Source organism: Acipenser ruthenus, chromosome 4 (assembly GCF_902713425.1).
Source record: "Acipenser ruthenus chromosome 4, fAciRut3.2 maternal haplotype, whole genome shotgun sequence".
In the NCBI taxonomy this organism is placed as follows: Eukaryota; Metazoa; Chordata; class Actinopteri; order Acipenseriformes; family Acipenseridae; genus Acipenser; species Acipenser ruthenus.
The window spans coordinates 90,304,280-90,318,577 of record NC_081192.1 but is presented as its reverse complement, the minus strand read 5'-3'; the positions used below and the strand labels follow the sequence as shown (position 1 = coordinate 90,318,577).

At 36.8% G+C, this 14,298-nt stretch overlaps 1 protein-coding gene across 2 annotated transcripts in view; it reads left to right on the top strand.

The window, feature by feature from the left end:
- LOC117400529 (transcriptional activator GLI3-like) overlaps positions 1-14,298 on the top strand; it is a 122,461-nt gene that overhangs the window by 7,071 nt on the left and 101,092 nt on the right. Inside the window, exons 2-3 of one of the 2 annotated variants that reach the window (XM_059023069.1) lie at positions 1,766-1,858; positions 10,102-10,264. In XM_059023069.1, the coding sequence (XP_058879052.1) occupies positions 10,141-10,264 (124 nt within the window). In that variant the 5' untranslated portion in view covers positions 1,766-1,858; positions 10,102-10,140. The remainder of the gene's footprint in view (positions 1-1,765; positions 1,859-10,101; positions 10,265-14,298) is intronic. The other variant, XM_034000629.3, reaches the window with a different exon arrangement.

Below are 14,298 nucleotides of genomic sequence, written 5' to 3'. Positions count from 1 at the left end.
ACTAATTTCTAAGAAACTTAAGTAGACAAATGATTCAACAAATAATGCCTTAAAAACAAATATACATGACGTGAAATAGCACACAGAAAATGACCTGCTATAGTCCTAATAGAATGAAAATTATACTGAGCTCAAATGTATTTTTAAAAATTTAAAAGAAAGCTTTGCAGAAACAACAGGAATTGCAGATTTTACCATAACATTCAGCAATTGCATTCAGACCAATTTTCTCTCCGACTTTGCCCAAACACAATCCTATTATACCACAGGCCATATGGCTTTATCCGTGACCACAGTGCTACCTGAAACTGCCAGTTCTTTTTTAAAAACTGTAGATGACGTTGTAGTTAAAAAAACAGACATCAGGAAAAGTCTTCATATAAAGCAAAATAATGCCAGTCTAAGCAGAAGTGTAACAAAGGACATCTCGAAGAGTGAAGTGATGTTACGCAAAACACCAAAATAAATCACAGACTCTTCTGGGTTTTTAAATGTAGCTCTATTTTTTAAGTGTGGTGATGTACTGTAATTCTGAATGGTGGATACCTGCCATTGCAGTAATACACCGCGGTAAAATAAAGTATACTATTGCAGTAGTTATGCCTGTCACATAAACATTATGTGCAGAGGTTTGGCAGTGTCTAGTAAACTCTTTCACATTTTCTGAGCTTGAATGAAGAGGTAATGCTGAATCTGTTTTCAGGAAATTATGTATAGGTCAAATGGGAGGAATGTATGCTTTACTGCAGTATATATTTGTGCCAAGATGCACTGGTAGTTACTAGCATTAGAGCCAAGACATGTCAACCATAATATTTTCAATTTAAGGAGTATACTTTACCAGATTGCTTTAACATTAGTCTGTTTAATCCAGCAAGCACTGAAATGAAAATTATTTAGATTATAAATATGGCTGAGAAAGGGGTACAACTTTTTTGGCTATTACCACTGCACAAATTAGAGTTTCTAGTGGCCGGGAAGCATTTTCATTCAATTTCAAGTAGCTGGTAGCATAATAGTATTAAATTCTCTTTTAGTAGTGATAGTTATTAAAATGAGATTTATGTAAATATGAATGGTGTACCTGATAATAGAAAATATTGAAGACTGTTTCTTTTAAACAGGAAAATCAATCCAAGTGAGTCAGTGAGGTTTACTTAAATGATCTAAATAGTAGTAGACCTTAATACTTCTACTGTAAAATATATAAACAATACCTTTCCACTGCATATGTTTTGTATTTGGTAAAGTTATTAAGTGGGCCAATATTTCACCCCTGTGGGAAAAAAAAAACACTTAGATTAATGTAAAGTTTGGATCATTAAAAAAGACCCCGGAGTTTCCTATGAATTAGAGGGATTACATTCACAAACATGTCAAGACATTACAATTTTGTATTTATTTAGAAAAATATATTTAAACAGGTACAATTCTTTTTGAAATATCTCATATAATTTCAGAGAGTTTGTAGTTAATAACCAGGCCAGGTATTTGTGATGTTTTACTTAAATTTGCATGTAAAACACCTATAAGAAAGAATCTGCAATGGTGGTATGGGCAGCAGTTTAGTGCCTATCAGTACCAATGCTTAGCTCGTTCTTGTGGGTTGATCTGCGCTGAACAGGGATGTACATATTGCATTGCTGTCAATTAATAAATGATTACATATGCACATGTTATTTTGCTGGAAGTATCTGCTTCACCAGTACATGCTGTAGACATGCACAGCCGATAAACTCCCTGTATCTCATTACTGTTTTAACAGATGTAGATGTTTAATGGTTCAGTTTTCTCTGTCGCTGCCAGAAGCATCCCAGTGGAACCAGGCTGTCTCTCCTTGGAGTAAGCGATGATACAGGTACTGCCATGTTGAGACGCCGCTCGGGTCATTGTGGATCTTTAATGGAAAGAAGTGAATGGTTCCAGATTACTATGCTCTAGTCTAAGCGAGCCTGTTTCATCCTGTCAGAACAAAAAGGGGGAAAGTGTTTAGCATGAAGCTCTAAGCGTGCAGTTTATTTCATTCATCTTTAACTGTGTCTGTATGAATTGGTGCACTTATTATTCTTGTTACTGCAGTACAGTGGCAGCAGATGTTCTTATGTTTGTCAATTAACCTGAGGCATAGATAATAGAATTGGATTAACACTTGTTTGTTTAAATGAACTTCAGTTCTAATGGTTGAATATGTATGCACTGTATATAAAACAATAAGCCAGGCTGAATTTTAGGGAAAAAAAGGTATTTTGCCATACATTTAAATATAAATAAACAACAAGTTCTGGTGAAAATGTCTGATTCATTAATGTATGATTTATATTTACACGGTAATACTCATATGTGTTGTATAATTAACCATCCCCATAAGGGGGGCTTGTTTGAGTTTGTAAACCTGCCACACCTACTAATGCTAATATCATGTAATGTCATTTGCATTTATTATTATTATTAATTTCTTAGCAGACACCCTTATCCAAAGCGACTTACAATTGTTACAAGATATCACATTATTTCACATTATACAGATATAACATTATTTTTTTTACATACAATTACCCATTTATACAGTTGGGTTTTTACTGGAGCAATCTAGGTAAAGTACCTTGCTCAAGGGTACGGCAGCAGTGTCCCCCACCTGGGATTGAACCCACAACCCTCCGGTCAAGAGTCGAGAGCCCTAACCACTACTCCACACTGCTGCATTTGGACACAAGTTGTGTCACTTCCACCACCTCCGCGACTGGGGCAAAACAAATTCTCTCAGTGCATACTCAAATCTCGTGCTGTCTGAGCCCCAGTTCAATCCGTGCTGAAATCATTCTTCTGCCAATGGAAACGAACATGACAGATTGGCTTTCAAGTAGAAACCAAGTGGAAACAAGGCAAATGGAAGCTGGGCATAACACTTTGAGATATTAGTGCTGGGATGAGTGTGGGATTTTCATGTTCGGATGTCCGGTCAAGATTCAGAAAAGTATTTGACTATTCATTTACTTGCAAAACGTTAAAGCCATTACAGTATATGCAACACTGTATAAAGTAGAAAAATATCCCAGAACTAAGAAAATGTTGTAAAGGCCTAATTCACCTTAGTTAATTGACTACAAAACAAAGGATGTAATTTCTGGTAGACATGTTTTTTTTTTTTTTTGCCTTTGAATACAAGTAAAAAAATATCTGTTCGGATATTTGCCCCAGCACCAAGAGATTCTGGCTTCAGGTAGTGACTTACATGGCATTGACCTCTGACCCATATTTAGGTCATGTGACTTTGTGAAGTTACTTCTGCATTGAGACAGTACGCTCTAAATTATTTTCCTTTTGTTTGGTACACAGCTGCATTCTTTGATTTTCTTACTCCTTCCCCTTTTGACTGATGCATTGATTGAACCTCTGGCCATATCAGTGATACAGACCACATACTTTGACTTATGGACTTTAAGGCTGGTACACAGTTGTATTCTATGATTCTTTCAATAAAGTTCCATGATAGGTGTTGTCCAGTAGAAATTAACCTTTTCACTGCCACATTCTTTTTAACATCTGGATATCAATTGATCTCATTTCCATATTACTTCATGATTACAGCCATTCAATCTGATAATGACATGCCCCTCAGATTATACTACCAGTGATGCTTTGTTTTTGTGCACAAAATCTTCCATTTTTAGTTTATTGCATACATTTTGAATGCTATAGGGGGGAAAAAAGGTTTGTAATTAAATCAGTTTGCCAGGAGAGCATAAACTTAAAAAGTAGACTGCCACAGACATATTCAAAAATAATAATTTTAACAATAGACAGGTCTTTTTATAAAGTCTGACCAGATTAACTCTAATGAGATATTTAGCTGGCAGCAGTGTAGACCACTTGTAAGAGTTTGCCAAGTGTAGCTCCTTGCTAACGAGCAGGATACTTTTGTGCATTACACATGTAAGGCTACTGAAGTCCATTATTACGGACATGACCATTATCTTTGGAATTCATGACATCTGACATCTGGGATTTGCAAAGGGAATATATCCCTTTTTTTACAGCATGAAGGTTTTACATTTTTTCTTGATCTCCATGAATTTATGTCATGTGCTCACTGCAGTGTGTCGTACAGGACTTGGTCCAGTTATTAGTGCAAATGTACGTAAAAGTAAGAACCGTACACATGTTGTAATGTTTCATTGTCGTGTATAAAACATTCAGATGTGTTTTTTTCTTTAGCTTTAGCCGCTGCAGACAGCTATTTAAACTTCAAACAAATAAAGACCTTCCTTTGTTTAAAGGAGATTGGAGAGCTGGTGCTGTTTTCTGATGTTTCTTTTGTAGCACCTTCCTACACTGTTGTTAAAAGGATATCATGCTACCTTCAATACAGGGGAATAGTTTTTATAGCTTCTTCTTCTTCTTCTTCTTCTTCTTCTTCTTCTTCTTCTTCACTATAGCAGTACAGGATTAAAATACGATTTTTCTAGTCTGATTAATCTCTTTTTGTTTTTTATCTAGGCAAGAACTGCTAATTAGGGAATTGATAAGCCTGCAATAATTCTGTTTAGAAATCTCCAAGAGAGTCTTTAAATAAATGTTATACTTAAGGGAGGCATCACTTACACTTGATAAATAGGTCTGTGTGAATGCAGAATAATTTCTCACTTAGAGTCCTAATGGGGCTGATAATAATGCTGTTTTGCCTAGCTGATTGCCTTTTTGTTTGCTATTCCACATGATTGTTGCCCGTAGCCATTTAACTTATCAGAGGTAGATGTAGCTATCATTAATCAATCTTCCCTGTGAGTTTAAAAAGTTCATTTAAATGACAAAATGGCAAACTGTTCAAAGAGGGACCAAAAGTGTGGCTGTAGATACCTTGACCAGCACAAGCTCAGTCTGATGCATTGGTATAAAATGTTGGCACAAAAGGCATTAACCGTTAACCACTTATTGACAACAACCTGCAGTATGAATGGGTTACAAGCTACTGATTGTGCAGTAAGACACCCTGTAAGAAATGACTTGTGGTGATTCATGCAGCTATAAACAATTGTTATTTCAAAGTGTTTTTAATTGTAATATAGATATCAGCTTTAGTGTTGACATAGTTGCATGTCTACAGTGTGATTTCATTTTTTGTATGCACACAAGTGTTGTGCAAATATAGGACCCCATTCGTGAAACTAAGAATTGTTTTAAGGAATGTTTTGGTAAGGACTCTTCTTTTAAATCCTCTTTTAATTAATTCAATCACGTTTGCAGTTCATAAAACCCTTTTAACATCCCAACATTCCATACTTGCACAATTCGCTGAAAAATTGGTCTTTTTGTCTTTTTTTTAAGTTTAACTCCCTAAAATGTGTGAAAGATATTTTTGTTTTGTGAGTAAAATACACTTGACCAAGGGTGGAACCTAGAATAAAGGTGATATTCTGCATTGTAAGGTGTTTTTTGTTTTATACTGCACAACCTCTATATTTATCCAGAGTACTCATCATGTACATTAAATAAGCACATAGTCTTGAAAGCAGCATCGCCCAGTTTTGAATTTTACCATAAGGGGAGTGTCATTTTGAAACCCATCCATTTTGACAGGTATGAGGACTTCAGCCGCTGGTATATAAAAAATGGCAAGTTGTAGAACAATAACAGCAGTCTTTGGGTGTGGTTTTATAATAATTTACAGGAAGCTAATTTTGGTTTAGAGACAAGAGTTATTTAAATAGCAACACATGAAATTAATTGATGGAAAGACCCCCCAGGACAATTGCAGGTGCTTGGTTCAGCATCCCTGATGCATTAAGAGTGTCTACAAAGCAGATTTCTAAGAGGCAACGGAAGGTATGTAATACCAGGACTGTTACAATGCTCTGAGCCGTTTGTGGATTGATACCACAGTAATAAAAAGTCAGTTCTGTTGCCATTGCCAGTGATGCTGTGGTCTGCTATGGTTTCTTCAGGGAAATACACTGTGGTATACCAATGGTATTTTTCTAACATAGGTTTCTGTATAAAAGTTTACGCAGGTACATTTGCAAGTTTACCCTGCTTATGCCATGCTTTTACTATGCATTTGCCATGGTGTACCACGCTTACATGGGCTTTACCATGCTTTCACAGGGATTCAGCTATGATTTACCACACTCTTTTGCAGATTTACTATGGTGTACAGCAGTAAACTCTTAGTTCATCAGACCTGATCACACTGACAAAGCTTTAATGTAAAAATTGGGTTAAAACAGAGAACCAGAAGCCTTCCTCGTTATCCCTTAATCTGTTTGATATAGTCTTGTTTGAATTGCAGGCTGAACAAGTGTGGTTGTTTCTATTGAATTCCAAAACCAAACACACTTGGTGTATCAGAAGGAATAAGCTGTTCCAAATGTAAGTTTGACTTATTATGTGAAACTGATCCTTGAAATGCAGAAATTAGACTGTGATGGCTGCCATTGAAACATGGCTCTTACAGGCATTTAGATACATGTTCTAGTCCAGATTGGTTGAATAGGTTAAATACATTGTGTAATGAAGATATAACCTCAGCACATTTATTTAGTCAAACCAAAAGAAGTCCTGCAGATATCTGAACCAACAGAAGATCATTAAAGAAAAATATCCAAATCCGCATTCAGATGTTAAATGTGAAATGCAGAGACTTAACAACATGAAAGATATATTCATGTGTTATTTTCGCTTTGCTGTTATCTATGTGCTAGCAAGAGCAAATCATTTTGTAAGCATTAAGATTACATCATGTCTGTTTGTTACCCACAAATCTAAGATGCTTACAACTCATTCTGTCACGAAATTCATTCGGTCCCATACCAGCTCACTAAAGCATCTTAAGTGGAAAGGTCTGGGACATGGAGTTGCACACAAGGATAATCTTATTAGAAATACTGGAAGCTGCTAACTGCTTGCTGAAGCCAAAATGCAGAGTTGCCCTTGAAAAAGATAAAGAAGGATTTTCCTCTCTGCTTAAAAATTATTTGAATTCAGTAGCCGTCGACTAGATTGTGTATTAAACAGTTTTGTTGACATCTTTCTGTATCAAATTATTTTCTACCTCACTAGTCCATCTCACCTACGGTAAAGAAGTGTACTCTTCTTGATTTCATTGTTTTACTTAAGGATTTAGGAAATATTTGGTAATTTTATTTTATTTAACCTGTATTTAACCAGGAAAGTCCTGTTGAGATTAAAATCTCTCAATGTTGACTAAACATTGTCAACATTTAGATAAGTGAAACTATAAAATAGGTTAGTTAGTGTTTTATTTGTAAATATGTAGACAACAAAGATGGCACACCTAAACTAAAACATTTGTGTTATTTTTTGTAATGGAGGCCATTTGTCAAAAAGGTACTTGCAGAAACCCACCAAAAAACTAAAAAACATCATCCTCTAGATTGTTATCTGCCCACTCTGGCCCTTGTAATGAACTGTGTTGGGAAGTTAAAAAGGTGTTAGATATGAAATTCCGAATCTGTGAGAGTTTGGCTGATGAATAGCACCCATACAGCTAAGAGGAGAGAAGTGTCCCAAGTGAAGTAGCTCTTTCATACACCGCATGCAGTTCAGCCCAGAGTCGGAAAGGTTGTTGAGCCCAATCAAAGGTTTTATTAAAAAAAAAAAAAAAAAAATTAGCACGAAGGGTTTATCACTGCAGGTGAGCAGAATCTCAGAATCTGCACCTGGGTTTATATTGTTGCTCTGCAATAGAAGGCAGTAAGTACCGGAAGCTTGGGAATGAGCCCCCACACCCCCTAAAAGACAGAATTTGTTGTTTTATTTTTAAATTCCCAAGATGGGGTGTAAGCAGTTTTGATAAGATTGATAAAGAGTCCTTTCTGCTTGAGAAACTCCTGTGCTTTCCTGCTTGTTCTCTCCTGCCTCCCCCCACGCGACGGCTGTTCACACTTCACACTGTTTGAGGTTTTATTGTATCCCTGAAGAACGCTCCCAGTGGTGCGGATCAAAGTGGCACAGATGAACCCCCCGAATACCCAGAGTCATTTCTTAAAAATTAAACATGCTATGTTTGCTTGCACAGTGATCAGAGTGCTCTCGATGTTGATAACCATCAGTATGAACTTCCCCGCTGCTGATGTAATGATGATGAATGCTGTGACACTGCTGTTCCAGACAGCTCTTCCCAGTGGATGCAATGCATTGGCTAATGAAATGAATACAACTTCAGTCCCGTAGAATAATATAATAGGAGGGGGGTGAGATTAAAGAAAGGAAACCGATATGAAAAAATAGTGTGTGGCAGCAGAAAAAAAAAGGAATAGATCACACGATAGAAGTGGTAAAAGGACGGGTTTTGTAGAAAGACATGGTATCGTAATTATCCGTGAATGTAAAGGGACGTCATTTATTTTCTTGATGTTTTAATACAATGACATAATAATATAAGCATGTTTTTGTAGCAAAGCATTAATTTCTCCAGCGTTAAGGATTTTTTAGAAAACCTTACTTAAAGGATTTCATGTGGTCCCTATTCAGTGCAGCACACGCCCATTAAAAATACTTTAAGAGGGCGTCCTTTCGAAATCAGCCGTTTGACACACCAGTCTTCTTAGTTTAGTATTTTGAATGTTCTTCGTGTAATTTCAATGACAGTGTTAGCGACACCACACTTTAGCTCAGAGATCAGGAAATCTCCTAATTCTGTTACTCATTAGTGGCATGTTTCTTTACTAAGAGGAGGTTGGCCCAAGTCCACATTCATCGTTTTAGGAGAAAAGACACACCTGCTGATTGCTGGTTTGAGAAGGATTAAGTTGGAACAGGCCTGGATTTAATTGTGCTCTGTATTTCAGGCCTGTTGGAAAAATACAAAAGAGCCATCCACGGTTGAATGCAGAGGAACTGTGAACATTTGCTTTGAGAGAGGAATGTTTATCCCCTCTCTTTTACCTGGAAGAACTCTGATGAATGGTGTATAGTGAAGTATAGGAAGGTTGGGTGTAACTGGTATTGGTTTTGCGATGAACACTTGCCTTCTGTCCTTCATGGACCTTGCTATATAAACATTTCTATTTGTGCAGTGTCATAAGTCATTTCTATATGGTTTGTTTCTTACAGTATATCAAACATACATTTTGTTGTCTGTCATTATCATGTGTCAACTAACTGGATGATAACAGGCTTCTCTAAATTTGCCAGTCCTTATGTGAAAGAGGATAACTTTGACTATTTTATGATTTGCTGCACAAATATTATTTTGCAAATGTTCAGCATGTGTACCCGCTAGTTGAACTTGAACATATGCTGTAAAGTGTAATATTTGATTGAACAATTAGGGTAGTCCAAAGTGATTCAATTGATTAATACTGTTGATTTCATGTGCAAATGATTAAAGGGGAGATTTTTAAACTGTTTTGTTTGTTTCATATTGCTTTGTTTGGGCTATGGTATAATTAGGGTGCTTTTACAAGGATTACTTGCAGATGTTGTTATTGTGTTGAAATTCAAGTAGGATGCTCTTCAAAGGGAAGATAAATACTCTACTATTCAAAGCAGATTTGTGTTTTGGGGTAAAGTGGGTGAAAAGCTTATATTCATTAATATAATTGCAAACTTACCTTATCTAAAGTTATCCCCAAAAAAAGATTAAATGATAGTATGTACGGGCATTTTACAAACTGGGCCTGTAATTTTTAAAGCTTAGATATGGAGGGTTAATTGTGTTGTTTGCTAATCATGCTGTTTTATCAAGTGGAAAATACACACAATTAATATTTTAAGGAAGGTCAGCTTCCTATTATTCGTTAGATGCTAGTTTTATTTTATTATTATCATTTTTTGAAATGTTGAGCGTGGTTACTGATTGTTTTAACTGACTTGTATGTTGTGCTTATATTAAAAATCAGAAAACCTGGGCAATTTGTATTTGAATTTTGCTGTGAAATTATGTTTGGCTTTACTTGTATGGAGTTAACATATCACTGTTTTATCTGTTTTTATGTTCACGAGTAAATGTTAGATAAAATTGATCGACCCAACCCAACTATCTGATAAGCTAAACTAACACAGATTCTACAGGCAAACTCAGGTGACATTTAAGAAAAGAATCTAGCAGGTTAGTTGAAATGGTTTTCTCTGTTCTCCTAGGAGTCAACGCAAGGAGAGTTTAAGTAATGAGAAGCCATCATGGAAGCCCAGTCCCACGCCACCACCGCAGCTGAGAAAAAGAAAGTTCAAAATGCCATTGTGAAGGGCTCCACTCGAACAGATGTTAGTGAGAAAGCAGTCGCCTCCAGCACAACTTCCAATGGTGAGTAACTGAAGGGATTTACAAGCAGCCAAAACCATTACTTTCCACTTTCTGTCTGTCTGTCTGCCTGTCTGTCTGTCTTTCTTTTTTTATCGGTTGTTTGGTATCTAGTACAAAATAATTTGTTTTTGGTTGTATGTTTATTATTTCTTAATCATCGGGTATGGTACACTTAACTCACACACTCAAAAACACAAAATTCTACCAAATTTCTCAGGCCTTTATTATATTAATATAAAGAAACAAAAATGCAGACAATAAAAAAAATGTATTTACAAAAATATAGTAAAACAAAATATAGCTGTACCATACATACAAAATATATCATTGTACCACACATACAACTACGGCTCTCTTTGCGCTCGTGCAGCTTCTTTTTTTAAGCACCCAAACAAAAAACTCAACTATCCTTAAACGGGATATCTTTTAAAATCTTCTTTTTTCCCCTTCAACAGAACTAATTTAACTTTATTAAGTCGATATAATCAGTAAAATTTGTGGATTATAAAGAAATTCCTAAATACAGTGCTCCGTCACTGTAACGCGGGTCTCGGGGGACACACAATATGAGCGTTGTAACCGAAGAGTGTTATAAACAGGGGACGGGGTGGGGGGCACCACGGGACACATAACAACACACATCTGACTAAAATACAAAATAAAACTCCCTCTCTATAATGCACATATAGTAAAGCAAAAATGTAACTTTCTGTGAATTAACCATGCATAAAGCACCATGTACAACCAAACAAGCAAGATGGGCAGAATGGCCTCCTCTCATATGTAAACTTTCTTATGTTCTTATGTAATCAACTATATATTTTTTACCAAAAAAAAAAAAAGGTAACATTCCTGCTCGTGGATCATTTTAATTAGCAGTTTTTAAACTATAAATAGCTTGGTTAAATGGCGGTCGGGAGTTCAGTTCAAAGCGACAGACAAGCAAACCAAGTGTGAGAAGGAGAGCGGGTCGGGAGAGGGGAAGAGGGAATGGGCTCGCCCCAGGTTTGGCTGCCGGAGCGGGGATGAAGAGAAGCTGAAGCGTCTCGTCTCCCAGAGAAAGCCGCAGCTCCTCTCGCGCAAAAGAGTAAATACATTAGGAAAGATAACCACGTAATAGGCCTAATATTTATTTAGTTATAAAACGAATGTTGAATTAGGTGTCTGTGTTATAAAGTGCCAGCGCAGCTTTTCTTCAGTTCAGATATCAAAAGGGAGTGACAGAAACAGAAGTTAGACTGAGAAGTTGTTTATAGTTTGAACAACAGCGGTACTTTATTTACTGCAGAAATATTGCATGAATAGTATAGGGAACTGGGGGACATGCTGTAGGAGCGTTATATCCGAGATGCGTTATAACCGAGAGCCTTATAGCAAGGGAGCATTGTATATTTATAAAATATAGTGCTACAAGATACAGCTGTACCATTGGTCTATTCATTTTTGAACACCATTTGTTTGCACATCTTTTGTCAGACTGAGTTAATTAATAACAATAATTAATAACTACTGTCTTTCGTTGCATGTGACGTCAGTAGCACGGCTCAGCTCTGCAGTGGGAAAAAAAACCAGGCTCTCCTTAACCACACTGTGAGGACTCGGTATGGCCCCGGCATGGCTCGGTTCTACAGTGAAAAACAGTCACACAGCAACCAGCCTGGTTCATGCTTTACAAAGCAGCTGTTCAGTTTGCAAAACACATCAAATGCTTATTTGAGAGCAGCACAGCACTGGGGATGTCTGCAGTCATAATTGTGGGGTGATTTGTAAGTTGCCAAAATGTTGTCATTAGGAGTCCTTACTTGAAGACATCAAAAGCTATCAGTGTGTAGACAGGGTTAATGACTTTGTAGGTCATTTTGCACTCCATAGGTGAGATTTTAATGTTATTACAAGAAGTTAGTCCAAGTGGGGGCTTGGAAATGTATCTAAACCTCTTTGGATCACACTAATGTGAGCTTGAAGGTGATTCTTACATGCAGTTGTGGCTTGGCAAATTGTTTTATTAAACAGATTTTATTGTGTGAGGGTAGGTATAAAAAAAGCACACATACATTACAGACTATCTTGCATCTTGTATTTATTTAGAGGCTGACAGAACCCCAAGTAATGCCAAGGCCCTGGCACGAATGCTGCTTGGTAAAATTCCCAAATTGCTTGGAAATGCAGGGGGTACACTCTTTCATAATGTATTTAATATGTATGTATTTAATCACATGTTGCCTGGCTGCTAGGAGCCGGACGGGGCAGGTTAAAGAATAAAACAATTACTTAATAACATACATTATAGCCAAGTCATTCAGAGCATGTTGTTTAAAGTCACCCAGCCCCTCTCCCTCCCCTTTCTGTCATTGCAAACGTACTGTCATTGCCTATGCAAAACCAAGATGTCTAGCTGCGCTCAGCAATTTCTATACGTGTTTATGGATGTGTAGTTTAGACAATTTAAATAAGTTTAAAAATGTACACTGGAAAGAAAGAAAGTAGAATTTAAACAAGGCTGCTGAAGACAGAAACAAGGAAAGTGACTGTCATTTAAATGAAAAAAGAAGCTGATGGTATATATTATTTGAGATTATTTGTGATTTGTTGTATACTCAAATAGTACAAATAGGGCTTCTCTTGTAATCGGTATTCTATTTCTATAGGTTTGCTAAGTCTATGGCAAGCTGGGATCCTGATTTTTTCTTTCTTTTAGTTTTGGGTTCCCCTTTCAGCTCTGCAAAACATGCTGAGTTCTTATCAAGTGAAATACAACACTCCTCCTTTAACCCTTCCCCCACCGCTAGGAACAAAAGGTAATTGTTGCCAGATGCCAGTGATCATGACTGCCACTTCTCAGGAAGTGCCTAAGAAAATATTTTTACCATGATATAAACCAAACGTATAGCCTAGTCAGAAAGTAACTTGAACCCAAATGAGAAAGCTAACTCAATTAAAGCTAATTAGATAGAGGTCTACAGGCATTCCTTCTAATAGGGTCCTTGTGAAGCGGGACATAAGGCAATGTAGTCAAAACAGAGAGCTTTTAGTAGTATTATTTTTAGGCAGAATATATTATTACTGGAGGTGCTGCATGAGCTAGGAAATTAGTGCAAGATGGTTGCTTTATAAAAGAGAACTTGGCTGTCTAAGTTAAGCTCCCATTGGGAACTGGACAAACCAAGGATTAAAAATGAAAGATGCATTTAGATTTGAGGAAGGGTGTGTTTCTTTTGGTATTCCTGGGGTTGTTGGGGTGGAAGGGAGAGACTTGTTTCTGCAGACTGTCCAGGTTGAAGAAACGGGGGGAAAAGTATCTGAACATTATTTTAATAAGAGATGTCTGAAGAGCTGACTTGAGGATCATTGCTCTTTGTGCAATCTAATTGCAGACTGCCTTGCTCTGAAGCAGCTGTGATGCCCTTTAAAGGCCTCATGGCCAGTGCAAGAAATGACTGGTCATGTTGATTAGGTCAGAGGTGAGATGAGGTGATTGGCTCTGGAGTAATGTGGCCTGTGTTTCAGTCATCTGATGGGAAAAAAGGGGCTCCATGAACTGCAGATTAAGGAATGTCCCGTAACCGTATCCAAAAGTGCTGATAAGATTTGAAATAGAAGGAAATTATACAAGCACTTAAACAGACGGTATTTCCCCTATGCTTTTCCTTGCCAAATTCAGTCAGAATTTATTGAAGAGAAAAATAAATACTCTGCCATATATAGAGAGATGATGGTTTGTGTCAGGTCTCGAATAGAGGAATGCTTAAGGTTTCCATTTACTTACAGAATAAGAAATATATCCCATTCCAGTTGAGAATACAACATGTATTTGTATTTCATTTGACACTGGCAGATTCCCATAAGTCGTCTTTTGTACTGTAATGTGTTTGTCTTTCTTTTAAAGAGAAATTGTACGTTATTTTTGTTGTTGATGGAAATATTTAAGATTATTTTGTTAATTAATCTATTGACTACTTTTTTGCTGCTTTGATCCCACTCCATAACACTGCTACTGTCTCTCTTTGCTGAATTAGCTTGCTGTAAGATCCCTG